The following is a 15,171-nucleotide window of genomic DNA, read 5'->3' as shown; positions in this document are numbered from 1 at the left end:
ACTTAAAAAATGAGTTATTACTTAGAATATGCATTTTCCCATCTACCTGTTTCATAGCTTAACTTACCATTAAAACCAGGCAACTCCAAAGTAGTGTCTTAAATATAGTTCTTTTTCTCTTAGCATGTTTTTGATTTTTTTTTAAAAATCAGTGTTTTTCTTGTTTTTTCTTGTCACTTCCTGTTTAAATCCTTTTTAAAATTAATGTTTATTTTCTTCAGATGGTATTAAAAGATAACTTTTATTAAATGCCACCTGTAGTACTTGAAAATATTTATACTTAGTCAGAAGAGAAACTTGTTGAGGGAGTATGGTTGGATCAGTACAAATGTATGATTTTGTACCTGGAGGAAAATAGTCTGGAGTGATTATGCTAGAAGGCAGTAGCAGAAACTCCAGCTCTTAGGGAGAGCGTCACAGCCTAAGCACTGCAGTGAATTTCATTTTCCTTGGAAACTTGAAGCACCAGCAAAGGGTGGAGGGAGGTTCACTTTGCAAATTCAGCTGTTCTTACCATATTTTTGAGTAGTAAAATTATTTTTTAAACTACTTTTTCAAGGATAGTCATAGAATTGGGATAAGCTCAGTTGCTATATGATATTTTCCTTTTCCTTTATTGTATTATTCTGTAATACTCTTCATTACTTTAAAAATTGGAAGTTACCAATAAAAAAAAGAAAGATAGTAATCTGTAAACAACCTGACCATCAATAGATAAACATTATTAACAAGCTATTGTATTACTACTTCCTGGCTTTTTTTCTGCTTACGTCAATACTATCTTCACAGGGAAAATTGTGTTTATAAAATTTCTAATAAATTCATATCATATTATTAATATAACAATTTTTTCTTTTGACTCCTACCTACCCAAATTAAGTGTTCTGCCAGGAATGGGGAAGGAAATTTAAATTAAATTATGTTCACTTTTTTAAGGTAACAGATTGGGCAACATCTCAAATCTAGTATTTCTTTTTACTCTGATGTGAGAAGATAAGAAAAATACACTCTCAAATTAATTGCTCTTTATTATTTGAGCTCCAGAAAACATTCTCTTTTCCTCATAAAATAGAAAATAAAACCTTATTTAGAGAGGAGAAAGATTGAAGGAAAATATTTTAGGGAGTTGATAAGAATATTTTTAATTTCTAGATTTGCCACAGCAAAGGAAACATGACTGACTCTTTCAAAGTCAGAAGCAATGGGGAGCAAAAGGGTACAGGCAAGAGAATTCCCAAATTCAGCTGGTCGTGCTGCCAATTGGTCTGATGCTTTGAAGTCTAAGGCCAGGCCTGTGCCTCCTTCCCCTGTATGTGTGCATGTAGTTGTTCTTTGTTAGGTATTTAACCCTCTGTTCCTCTTTTTCTTTTCTCTAATACTTACAGTGAGGAGTTTTTTAATGGAGGGGGAGGGTTACTTTATTTTGTTTTGTTTTTTAAAATTGTTGTTTAGCTTTGTCCCTATTAGCCCCATATCTTAAGTTAAAACTCCCTTTTCAGCCTTGTCTTGCAACTGTGATATGAGATGAGGACACATCAGCAAACAAAAATTTTCTTCTTTGATTTTTTTTTTTTTTTTTTTTTTTGGTGGTTGGCAATGTAGTATTTTACAGAGTATCCATTTACCTAATTGGGTCATTTTAGTAGGTGTTTTAATAACTGAATGGCGTAAGTGATAAAGCTAACGTAAGAGAGCTTCTTCTGTAGCCAAACTGATGAGGTTCTTCTCTGTCTTTCTCATTTCCTTGAAGTGTGATCTTGGGCAGGTTCCTTAACTTCCCTAGGCCTCAATTCTCTTAAAAATGTGGGCAGTAATAGTACTTGCCCAGCACTTAGCGCTGCATGTTACTATTATAACTGTCCAAAGAAAAATGCTTCTTTTCACGGTTCTTAACAATGATAACCACTACCACTACCACCATCACCACCACCACCATTATCAGTACTAGTAATAATAACAGCAGCTACTATTCTATCAACTGCCAACAACACCAACAGTGCCTACCATTGTGATACATGCTTTGCATATAAATTTAAATTAACTTTTAAAAAATATAATCTAATTTGATGCTTTAACTGTAAAAAGTCTTTGAAAGTAAAAGATTTAATCACTGAGGATAATTTTTCTACCCCTCTGCTATGTACTTAATAATTACTATATAAGTACAATATTAATAACAGTAATTATTAACCATGAAATTTTTAACAAAAAGGAAATAAAAACACTATAGATCAAGGAGTACTCTCTCTGAAAGTGCATTGCTTATCCTTTCCATTTTCAAGAGAAAAAGGAGAATTGAGGAGAGGCTATGGAAGCATTAGCAGGTGCCTCCTTCTCAAACTACCCATTTTTTTCACTTCTGCAGTCCTCCTTCCTGAAGCCACCAGATATAGACGCTGCCTGTCTACCTCCACCCCCACCCCCCTTCTTTAATAATTCTTTCTGTGGAAAAAGGGAAAAGGCTAGAGCAGAAAGGCCCCTAATCACAATGTCATGGTGGTTTATAGTTGATCCCATCTATATTTTGAGCAATTAATTTGTGATTCAGAAAGAGCCCATATTGTTTGCTATCCTTTTCTTAAACATTTCCTGATATCAGTGTCTATTAGTATCTCAATATCAGTGTCTTGTTAGTATCTCAGAGGTCTATAGTGCTATAACAAAATATTTAATAGAGTTTATCCTTTTGTAATTTTACAATAAAAAAAGAAAACATGGAAAAGCAATGTAATGCAACCTCATAAACTTGATGTCAGCCAGATACATAAAATATTTAAGTCCGTAAGGAATATCACACATTGGCTTTCTTGTTACCATTTGATTTAATGTGATATTGGGCATATATTACACAGGCTTCCTCTGAACCACACCTTTCTGTGGCTAGTGCTGGACGATTTAGGCCAGAAGTCCACAGTTACGCTAAAGAAGTGTGGGGTCAGTTCTGTAATTCTTTACACTATCGTTAGCATTTTTAAAATGTCCAGTTATGTTTTTATTTGGAGTAGAGTCAGCTACTTCCTCTTACTTCACCAAGTCTGAGCGGGGAATGGATACATCCCCTTGTCTTTATCAGAGTATTGCTAATGCTCTCGTAGGATTATGATATCTTCTGTGATGATGAAATGCCATTGCCCATTTTTATGTTGATTTAATATTTTTATTCAGCACAGTATTTATTGTCTTGTTTATAGGTATCTGTCCTTATGCTCCTTAAACTATAAGGGGAGAGGATTGAGATTATGCGATCTTCCATGTATAATTTGGCACTTCTTTATTAAACTAAAAAGATCTCTTGGAGAATGCAGATTTTCAAGATTTTCCATGATGAAAGGAAGATAACTTGTTGGAGTGGTACTAGATTAAGAAGAGGCAAGATTTCCAGTCATTTGGTGCTCTGGAGAAAGGCTAAAGGTCTACCTTTGAAGTAATTCCATTGTTCACGGATAAGAAATCCCATTATTAACTCTGTGCTAGTTCCTGGTGGTGTTCTCCCTTTAGCAAAGAAGAAAGGTGAAATGGTTGTTGGATTTTGACTTAGATGCTAGTGACACAGCGTATTTATCTTCCAACCCCTACCCTGCTTTGATCATGTGTGGTACTGTTGAAAAATAAATTTCTTTTAAGCTTTAGAAATTTTTAATGCTTACCATTGTACTGGTGGGGAGTCTTAGTTCTTGGCCAAAAACTTGATGTTTCAGGAAAATTTCATTTGACAGACTTTGTTGATTTTCTTCCATTTCAACTTTTAATTGGATATCATATATATATATGTATATACTCAACTTTTAATTGGGTATGGTACATTTGGGGTATATACTTTTTGTAAGAAAGGAATGTAATAATTTAAATCCAAAGCATTTAGTTTTTTATTACCTATTATGAGAAAGGATGCCAAAATAGGATCCTGGCTTTTCCTCCAAATCATAGGAATCTCTAACAAAGTTTTGACAAACCCAGCCACTCTTATGGAAATCACTGTATACTACTTCTACCAGGAATCACATAAGAAGCTTCCTTTGCTATATACAAGTAGCTCAGAGGCACCAAAATCTCCTATGGAGCTCCTGGGTATAAGTCTGGGAAACTTGAGAGTAGGATGTGAATGTGCTATGCCTGGCCCCTTCTCTGCCCATGAGTCGGCAGGCAGGACCATGGCCCCCTTCCTGAGGAGCCAGATGCATACTCAGGGTCCTTCTCAGCCAGTCCTCTCGGGACTCTCTCCAGGAAGTCAGTCAGAGTTGACGTGCCAGATGAAATGCAATATCTATCCCTCTCTTTGATAGGAGAAGTGGGGCTAGGATAGTCTCAAAATTACCTGTTTTGAAATGAGATTTACCCAAGTTGAGCCTACACAGGGGTGCAGGCTGTGTCATCCCTTGGCTAGATACCGAGTTCTGGCTCCACTCCTTACAGCTAATTGATAGTGGGCAAGTCACTTAGCTTCTTCAAGCTTCAGTTTTTTGTTTTGTTTTTTAATCTGTGAAGTGGAAAGAAGTCATACCTACTTCAGAATACTGAGGATTAAATGAGATAACCTTTATAAAGTCCTTAGCATACTGTCTAGTCTAACAGTTCTCAACCTGTTAGTCTCAGAACCCTTTTATATACTCTTAAAAATTATTGAGGACCCCATAGAGTTTTTGTTTATGTAAGCTATATTAAAAATTAAAACTAATATAGATACTAATATAAAACTTATTAATTTTTTAAAATTAATAATAAACCTACTACGTATTAACATAAATAACATATTTTATGAAAAATAACTATGTTTTCCAAAGAAAAGTTAGTGAGAAGAGTAGCCTCTCTGCTTCTGCAATCTGTTGTAATGTCACATATCACATAGATTCTGGAATATTCCACTGTACACATATGAGAGAATGAGAGTGAAAAAGGCAAATAATATTCTAGTAATCATTTGAAAATAGTTTTGACTTCATGGACCACCAAAAGGGTCCTGGGGCCCCTGGAAAATAAGAATCATTGATCTAGCCAATAATTAGCACCCAATAAATTGTAGTTATTATTGTTATACACAGAAGTTTTTGTAACTGGCAAGTACTATATATTAATAAATGCTAGTGATGAGAAGTGAAGGTCATGGCTTCAAAACTTTTTACCATATAGTTTCCTGAAAAGTCCCAAATAAGATTGTACTTTAAATGAGGCAAAAGAAACAACGTTTCTCAAATAAATACTAATAATACATAAACGAGTTCTTTGAGTTTAAGAAGCTCAAATCCTTTCAGGAATTTGTTAATTAAATATATTATCATAAAGCTTTCATTTTTTTCCAGAGGAGAGCCTTTTTTCCCCCCTCTAGAGGAATAGATCTTAGTAAAGAGAGAAGTAATTAGATATTTACTCTGAAACCAGTGATAGAGTTGGTGTGGGGTTATGGTTGCCCAACAATTTTAAGGAGGTAGCATGGCCCCATTTTTAACCAGGCTGGGCTTCACAATTGACAGGTCAATCTTGATTTACTGGTTAGAGAGCCTCAACTTAACGCATTTATTAATATTTGATTCTTAGATACAGAATCCTTTAAAGGGGCCTTTTGAGATGGGTTTGAACTGTAAAGACAAAAAGCAGAAGTGATATGATAACAACTTACACAAGTTATCTTAACAAGAAATATAGGTTGTTTATATAGTTCACATCTTCAGATATACGGATATAATTTATATTAGCTGTATGTGTCCTTTGAGACATACAACCTCTAATTATATCAATTTTCTCCTTTCTTTTTTTTCTTTGGGGTGGGCAGGTGTAGACCATGGGGAATTCATATGCTGGGCAACTGAAATCTGCTCGATTTGAGGAAGCTCTCCACAACTCCATAGAAGCCTCTCTCAGATGTAGTAGTGTGGTACCACGGCCCATTTTTTCCCAACTGTACTTGGACCCTGATCAGCATCCCTTCTCATCTGCAGGTAAGGTTCTTAGTCACACACATTTCTAGACTCCTTTTTAAGTTTTATTATTATTCTTATTATTTTGCAGAAGGTGGTGAGGACAGGGGGATAGACTCCTTTTAAAAGAAGTGGGAGGCCGAGGAGGGAGGATCACTTGAAGCCAGGAGTTCAAGACCAGCCTGAGCAACATAGCAAGACCTTGTCTCTACAAAATATAGAAAAATTAGGCAGGTGTGGTGATGTGTGCCTGTAGTCCCAGCTACTTGGGAGGCTGAGACAGGAGGATTACTTGAGCCCAGGAGTTTCAAGTTGCAGTGAGCTATGATGACACCACTGCACTCCAGCCTGGGCAACAAGAGAGAGACCCTGTCTCAAAATAAATAAATAAATGAAATACAAATATAAAATAAAATAAGTAGGGATTCCAAATCTTGGGACCTCTGAAATAAATTAGCTGAAAGATAGAAAGTGCTAATCTTCCTTTCTACAAATATGTCTTTCAGAACTATGAATTTTTCTTAAGTATCTTTTTATTAAATTTGCTATGATTTATTTGCTTACCCAGATGTCAAACCCAAGGTGGAGGATCTGGATAAAGATTTGGTACACCGGTACACACAAAATGGAAGTCTGGATTTTTCTAACAATCTAACAGTTACTGAAATGGAAGACGATGAAGATGATGAAGAAATGTCTGATTCAAACAGCCCACCAATTCCCTATTCACAAAAACCTGCCCCAGAAGGATCTTGCACTACAGATGGTGGGTTTCAGTTTTGCTTCCCTTTTGCTATTTTCCCTCTAATATCTCTAGCCTATTTCCAATCATTACATATGGTGCTCAAGGCTGGAAACCAGTAATTATGGAAAGGAATGGGGAATGATTATGGTCTTATGTTATCTCGTATGACTTCACAGCAGGTGTCTTTAAGAAAGACAGGTCTTATCATCCCATCTTAGAGATGAAGAAGAGACTGAGATTCACAGTTGAATAACTTCTCTAAGATGGTCTGTGGCAAAGGCAAGTCTAAACCCAGGTCAAGGCTTTTCCAGTATTCCTTGCACTTCCTGCTACTATTTTAAGAACTTTTTTAGTGTTCCTTCTTTGTAACTTTCTATTCTACTTCCCATAAACAATCAGAAAAATATCAGATGTTTCATATTTACCTTTTACATTTATTTTGAACACTCATCCAGTATAGAGGATAAAAATGTAATATTAAATGTAATATATAATTATTAAATGTAATATTAAAATGTAATCTTTCATAAATATTATAAATGTAATAATTTATCTATAGAGGATAAAAATGTAAATATTTTGATAATCCCATTTTATTTATGAGGGTGAAACTCCTCTTCCACCAAGGCTTTAACCACACTTTTAATTAGAAAATCTTGGTATAAAGCATTTTCAGTATTTCATGGTTTTGGTGATATCATAGCTTAAATTACACTTTCTTTCCTCCATTTAGTTGTTTACTGAGCTATTTCCTGATGATCCCAGCCTGATTAGTTTATAATACTTTATCCAGATTAGACAGAGTACAATTTTTATACCTAGACTGACTTGAACCTGGAATGATTTCAGATTGCAAATCTTGTGGGGGTGGGGTTAGGAGAGGGAAAGAAAAATAATGAAATCACAGGACATGCCCCTTACAAAGCTTGAAGTGCAAATAATTGGAATAAACTAGAAATTCAAATATAGAAATTCACCAGATAGCAAGCACTATTTGGGAGTTTTATTTTCTCTTGACTTTTTCTTTCTTTCTTCTTTCTTTTTTTTTTTTTCCAATCTGATAAACAGTAAAGGGGTCAAAATCCCCTACTGAGGAGATGAGGAGACCTGAATAATTCTCTAAGTAGCCTATCTGCCTGATTGACTACAGGTGGCCTCTAGCAGTTATTACCACTGCTCTGAGTGAGGCCTGCCCCTAATCTAGCACATCATTTGTATTTGCTTTCACTTATGATTGTTTTTTTTGCCCAGACTTAATATATGTTGATTTAGTCATTATAGATGTAATACAGGCCTTTAAACCTGTGGAGGTGTGGGAAGTGACTAGCATTATGCTGCTTCTGACTTGTTTTATATCCATCTTCATGCCTTTTAATTTAATTCAGCAGTCAACTCATTTATCAATTAACAAAGTAAAAGTTGAAATCATTTTTAAAATATTGTTGGATTCCCATTGAGAATCTTGTTATATGTGAGAATTACCTAGAACCAGAATAGAAGCTTTAGAGGACATTTTGAAATATCACATTTTATACCAAAAATAAGGAGAATTCCCTTGTTTTTCCCGTGCCCTAGGTGTGTTTTTAGTTTGCATTGTGGGGAACCCAGCACTGGTGTATTATTTATAACTAAATATGGAGAGCTGTGTAGTACTCACCAAGATATAAAGTCAGTGATCTAGAGTTAGCCAGTATTTCTCAACCTTTAAAACATGAGAATATGAGTACATGGGAAGGGTAATAGTAATTTTAAAGATAAAAGAGGTACAATTTTTCTGAGAACAAAGAACTACCTCACCCACATTTAAGATTCAAATTCCAAGACAACCCCAAAACACTAGTCCTCCGTTTAGATTTCTACATCAGATACTTTAGGTTCTTACAGTTAATGTCCATTAATCATTTTCCCATTTTAATTCACCTGGGGGTAGGCATTTAAAACAAAAAGTTTATAATTTGGTAGTTTACAGTTTACATGTAGGCCTTTCAATATGTCTCATTCTAAGATAGTTCTAAGAATTTGCTTACTCAAATGGAGAACAGCCCTGAAGTTTTCCTTATAAATATGGCAGTGAAATAGGGCAATATACTCCCTGGGCTTGTTTCAGTATACCACCTTCCCTTCATGGGAAATCTTTTATTTACTTAAGGCTTAAAGGAAGATAAAGCTATTTTTAGAGGCAATTTAGATAAGCAGATACTTAACACCTGGTGGGCTGCTGGGGGTTACCATTCAGATGTAAATTTTGGTTGCTAATTTCTTATGTAAATTATTGGCATAGTGTAGGTTCCTACCCTGCTGGGAGGCAGTTGATTGTCTAAAGGGGTAAAGGGCAACCAAATTTTAGGCCTCCCAATACTGCTTTGATTACTTTAGTTTGTGTTTACAGCTGTTTCAGTAAACTTTCCCCTCCCCCTTTTAGCTTACTCTGCAACCTTCAAGTTGGAGATAATTGGAGAATGCAAATCTGTTTCTGTGAAGTGAAAACCTTGGCTATTTTCTTAGGGAAATGCAGATGAAGTTTATAAAGAAGGGCCTTCTACCATCATATCTTTTTTTTTTTTTAGTTAAAATCATTTGCTCTGCAATGAGCCTTGGTTTTAGGGCAACATTTCGGTATTACTCTCAGAAAATGAAATTTCGGGAGGCAAGTTTGTCAAATAAATTATTTGTATCCCATGTCAGTAACTTACTTCTCTTTCCTTGTGTACAGTAAACAGGCTTAGATCCTTCTTTAGAATACTCTTAACCTGATCTTTCTGTAGCCTCTAGGAGAAAGTTCAGATCAGTCTTTTGGAATTATTTCAGATGTAATTCAGAATTACCTTCCGGGAGTACTAAGGTTTCTTTTCATTTAGTTTGAGGTTTTAATTGAGTTTTAATATTTGATCTTTATTAGATTAATAATTTGATATATTTCTGATAGTGGGGAAAAGAACTACCTGCCACATCGGATGTTTGGATTCTATAGATCTTGAAATACAATCACATTTCATAGATTCTTTAGCTCTCCACTGTTTCTTACAGACACACACAGCTTATTTCCTATCTTTAAAAAATTAAATTAAATATTGCTGTTTGTATATTTTTTCTTTCTTAGGGCTCCTTAATGATATATTTTGTGTATAATTAGGTGATCTGAATCCCAACAATGAGGATTTGGAGGAAACAGTCAGAAAAGAGTTATTTACAACAAAAGGCAAGACCCTTGGCAGGTGAACTTATTTTCAGAATAACTACAAACTGAATCTAGGAACTTTTCCTTGACTTTACAACCATTGTTGGCCTTGAATTGATTTCTTCCTAACCACATTAGTTAGACTCGGCCCTGCCTTCCCTTTCTCTCCTATTCTCTCTTCTCAGTTAAATTGCCTGTGTGGTTTGTGTTGACAAGTAACCAGAAGGTAACAAGATAAAATATGACTATTTTATTTTATAAAATAGACTTTATTTTTTAAGAACAGCTTTAAATTTTTGGAAAAATTGAGAAAAATAGTATGGTTTCCATATATCCTTGCACAGTTTTCCCTATTACTAACATCTTAGTATAGGGCATCTGTTGCAATTAATGAGTCAATATTTATACACTTTTACTAATTTTAACAATTAAAGTCCATAGTTTATTTGAGTTCTTTAGTTTTTACTTAATGTCTTTTTTTCTGTTCCAGGATCCCATCCAGGATATGACATTAGATTTAATTGTTATGTCTCCTTAGGCTCCTGACAGTTTCTCAGACTTTCCTTGTTTTTGATGACCCTGACAGTTTTAGGAGTATTGGTCAGGTATATTGTAGGAAACCCCCTAGTGGAATTTGTCTGATATTTTTCTCCTGATTAGCCTGGGGTTTTGGGATTTGGGGAGGAAGATCACAGAGGTTAAGTGCCATTTTCATCATACTATATCAAGGGTATATACTATCAACACAATTTATGACTGTTGGTGTTGACCTTGGTCACCTAGCTGAGGCAGTGTTCTCTCCTCCCCTCCCCCTCCCTCTCCTGTGGAAGGAATGCCAGCTCACACCTAAGGAGTGGGGAGTCAGCTCCACATCCTTGAGGGCAGAGCATTTACAAACATTATTCAATGTTTTATTTATTTATTTTTTTTTAAAGAGAGGAGTCTCGCACTGTCTCTGAGGCTGGAGTGCAGTAGTGAGATCATAGCTCATTGCAGCCTCCAACTCCTGGGCTCAAGCAATCCTTCCCCGTCTGCCTCCCAAAGTGCTGGGATTACAGGTGTGGGCTACCAGTCCTGCTTTCATAAATTATTTGAAATTCTACTGCATGGGAATTTTCCTCTTTTCCCACATGCATTGATTTATTCAGTCATTTATTTATATCATTATGGACATAAAATAAATATGGATATTTATAATCTATTACTAATTTATTTATTGCTGCTCAAATTGTTCCAGGTTTGGACATTGGGAGTTCTCTCAGTGGGTTCTTTTGCCAGTTTTACAAATGCTCATCATTGCAGGGTTTTTTTTATTTTTATTTTTTTGCAAAAACTAGTACATTTTTTTTTTTCAGTGGCACAGGTACCTCTTGAAATACTTTTTTAAGAGGAGGCTAGAAAACATGCTTCTCATGGACTCCTACTGTTTGATAATTTTTTACTTTTGACCTCTAGATGTCCTCATATTATCATATGTGAGAAAACCCTAAACTGTTTGTGCCTCTTCTTTTGAGTGAACTGTGTAGTTCTCATTTTGCCATGTAAGTTGCTCCGAAATGACCTCCCTTCCCTAGAAAATGCTGATTTCTGCAGGCATTCCTCACACTAGCTGTGCCTTCTGGACTCTATCCCTCTTTAGCCCAGAACCAAAATTATACTTTTCCCCCTTCTTTGTCCTTTTGCTGCAATGTAGTGTTTGAGAAATCTTATCAGAAATGTCACTCTCCAAGCATGGATTACATTTGTGCCTTGAAAAAACTTGAATTAAAAGGATTCATCAGCAAGGATGAGAGAGGTGGATGCTGACATGGTCCAAGGCTGGCAGGGGCTGGTGAATCAAATGACACTCAGAATTTAATCTGAAAAGGGACAGGGAAGTCAGGTGATAGGACCTAGCAAAAACAGGCAAGGAAGAAGTTGCATAGGAGAGTATCCTACATCACCCTAGGGGAAGGGGGAACTTTACTCAGGCATGTGCCTCATAACAACAGTTCAGTCAATGACTGCATATATGATGGAGCTGAAAAATGCCTATCACCTGGTGATGTTGTGGCGTGTAATGTTGGAGTGCAACTCATCACTCACATGTTTGTGGTGATGCTGGTGTAAGTAAACCTACTACTGCCAGTCGTATAAAAGTCTAGCACATACAGTTATGTACAATACATGATACTTGATGATAATAAATGACTGTGTTACTGGCTTATGTATTTATTATACTATTTATAATTATTTTAGAGTGTACTCCTACTTATTAAAAGAAAAAAAAATTAAATGTAAAACACTCTCAGGTCCTTCAGGAGATGTTCCAGAAGAGAGCATCATTATCATAGATGACAACTCCATGTATGTTATTGCCCCTGAAGACCTTCCAGCGGGGCAAGATGTGGAGGTGGGGGATAGTGATAGTGATGATCCTGACCCTGTGTAGGCCTAGGCGTATGTGTGTGTTTGTGTCTTTGTTTTTAACAAAAAAGTTTAAAAAGTAAAAGAATAAGATTAATTTTAATAGAAAAATCTTACAGAATAAGAGTCAAAAAGTTTTAAAAAAATTAAAAAATTTATAAAGTAAAAAGTGACAGTAAGCTAAGGTTAATTTATTATTGAAGAAAGAAAATATTTTTAAATAAATTTGGTGAAGCCTGAGTGTACAGTTATGTATGATGTCTATAGATAGTAGTGGACAGTAATTAGGCCTTCACATTCACCCACACTCACTGACTCACCTAGAGCAACTTCCCGGCCTGCAAGCTCCATGGTAAGTACCCTATAGAGGTGTGTCACTTTTTATCTTTCATACTGTATTTTTACTGTACATTTTCTATGGTTAGATTTGTTTAGCTATACAAATACTTAACATTGTGTTACAGTTGCCTGCGGTGTTCAGTACAGTAACATGCTGCACAGGTTTCTAGCCTAGGAGCCATAGGCCGTGCCATATAGCCTAGGTGTGCAGTAGACGATACCATCTAGATTGGTGCAGATCCACTCTATGTTGTTCACACAATGGCAAAATTGCCTCTCAGAACTGTCCCATAGTTAAGGGAGGCATGACTGTGTGTGAGTCAGAGAGGTGTTAATTAGGTGGAAGGATCAGCTAATTTGGAGTTAGGAGGCCTGAGTTCTGGTCTCACCATTTCTGGTTGCTTGGTATTTGACCTTGGGCCATTTTCTTAGCCTTTTTGGGCCCTTTTTTCGTTTGCATATTAAAGAGATTAAAAATAGATTAGTGTTCCTCAATCTTTGACTCACCAATCTCTCTTATAGTAATGTATAATCTTTTGAACTCCTCAGGGATTGAAAAACTAATTTTGTCATTACATAGCATATGATAAAGACTTGATTTTAAATAGAAAGTATTTATTTTAGATCAGTATATTAATGTATCCTTTTATATTCATACTATATAAGAAAAATTGTCTATAGTATACCATTCAATAATTACTATTTAATTTAGTTTAAATTGATGTATAGGAAAAAACATGTTGTGTTGACAAATTCGGAAATAAAATATTGTACTTCCTTTGGGGGGAGGAGGGAAACCAAATGTTTTTAAATGTTTTCTAACATTAAAAAAAGTTTTAATACCTAAATTTTGAAATTCCTACATTTTAGTTTTAAAAGGATGTACTAGTTTATTTTTATAATTTTTGCATTTTTGCTCTGTGATGAGAACGTTTTAGGCTGTTTGCAAGAAAGTGTCTATAAATAACATGCTGATGAAAGAGATAGTGTTTTCCCTCTCATATATGAAAAGCCAAGTTGAATTATAATCACTACATTTTTACCTTTTTAACAATTGTTTTTTGGTGTTCTAGAAACATATCGGTGCCTTTTATATAATCTTATAATTTTATGAGTGAGGGTGGGGAATGAATTTAACTTTTATATTTAGCAAAGAACATATTTAGATGCATTTGTAAAATTACTCTTTTTCTGTTTATTAAGACAGTATTCCCTGAGCTTCCCATCTTTAACCAACATCTCATTATGTATATAAATTAAGCAATCTATCAATATGTGTGACTGAAAAGAAAAACAATTGGAAATTGTATAATCAAAACCATGCAATGATAATAGAGTTTGAGTGAGTAATGAGTTCACTCAGGTGGTTTCCACTAACCCTACACCTGTTGGGTGGAAAACCCTCATAACATTCTGTTTTAAAAATAGGACATTAGGGAGTAGATAGGGAAAAATTAAAGTAGGATATTAGAATAATTATTTGAAATTAATAACTATATTTAAATTTCAATTATAATTCCCAAGTATCTTGGAACATCTGGAAATTTAATAACCACTTATTGAAAAATGCTGTGTTAAATGGTCTTGAGTTTCCGTATAACATAATTTGCAAATTGGTACAGACTTGTGGTTCTGTCTAGTCCGCTCTTTCTAATAGAGAATGAGTCACAATTGTAGCAAGGGTGCATTGCCATTATACTTCTCAGTGACAGAGAGCGCTCCCCAAGCATCCTGTTTTCCATTAACAGGCAATCATGAACTTCTCCCTTCTGAATTTATCTATGCCTTTGGGAAGATATTTTATATGTTCTACCTTTTAGAGCAAGTCTTAATAAAGGTGCTACTTCTTAGGGGAAATATGTTTCTAGGTTTACTATCTATGTGGAAATTAGTAATTCCTTTGATTAAATTAGTGTTCCTTTTAGCAATTTGATGAAAAAGTCTGTGTTAACCCCTCATAGTTGGATTATAAACATTCTTAGCTTTTCTTTTGCCGAGTTGAATACTGTGCTTTTTGTCTGTTCTTATATGGCAGACTTCCCATGTCGTACATCACTGAATATTACTGAACTCATTGGGTAGCCTTGGACATGTTCCCTAATCTTTCTGAGGCTCAGTATTTCCATCTATGAAAAGGAGAAGGTAGTACCTACTAGAGTTGTTGAGAAGATTAAATAAGATAATCCATACAGTGTTTAACACTGTACCTGGATTATGGTAAATGCTTCATAAATTTTAGCTGCCATTATCATCATCATCATCAATTCCCAGTTTCCAAACCTGTGAGCCCTGTCCCTTAGAGGGTGTAGGAACAGTGAATTTTTTTCCAGGGGTTCCATGTAGCCATAGGCTCAAGAATGTTTGCAAACTGAATAAGTAATATGACTCACATATATAACTGACTTTTTCAAATAAATCTAGATGATATTATGAATAATTAAATGCAGATTCATTTAAAATTCATAAATATTTCATAATAACTTTTTAATATTTTTCTTAATTCATAAACTCTAAAAGTTAAATTGACTTTTTTAATGTTAAAAGACAATCCACAACTTGTAATGGTTGAGCCCCATTGTCTTTATCTATCT

General features: G+C 35.0%; 1 protein-coding gene across 1 annotated transcript in view; it reads left to right on the top strand.

The window, feature by feature from the left end:
• Positions 1-15,171, top strand: part of GREB1L (GREB1 like retinoic acid receptor coactivator) — a 229,932-nt gene that overhangs the window by 95,679 nt on the left and 119,082 nt on the right. The window contains exons 3-4 of the mRNA XM_069468527.1: positions 5,768-5,933; positions 6,481-6,678. Of these exons, the coding sequence (XP_069324628.1) occupies positions 5,777-5,933; positions 6,481-6,678 (355 nt within the window). The 5' untranslated portion in view covers positions 5,768-5,776. The remainder of the gene's footprint in view (positions 1-5,767; positions 5,934-6,480; positions 6,679-15,171) is intronic.

This window comes from Eulemur rufifrons, chromosome 5 (assembly GCF_041146395.1).
Source record: "Eulemur rufifrons isolate Redbay chromosome 5, OSU_ERuf_1, whole genome shotgun sequence".
NCBI lineage: Eukaryota > Metazoa > Chordata > Mammalia > Primates > Lemuridae > Eulemur > Eulemur rufifrons.
The sequence above is the reverse complement of the archived record's forward strand: the minus strand, read 5'-3'. Positions and strand labels throughout refer to the sequence as shown.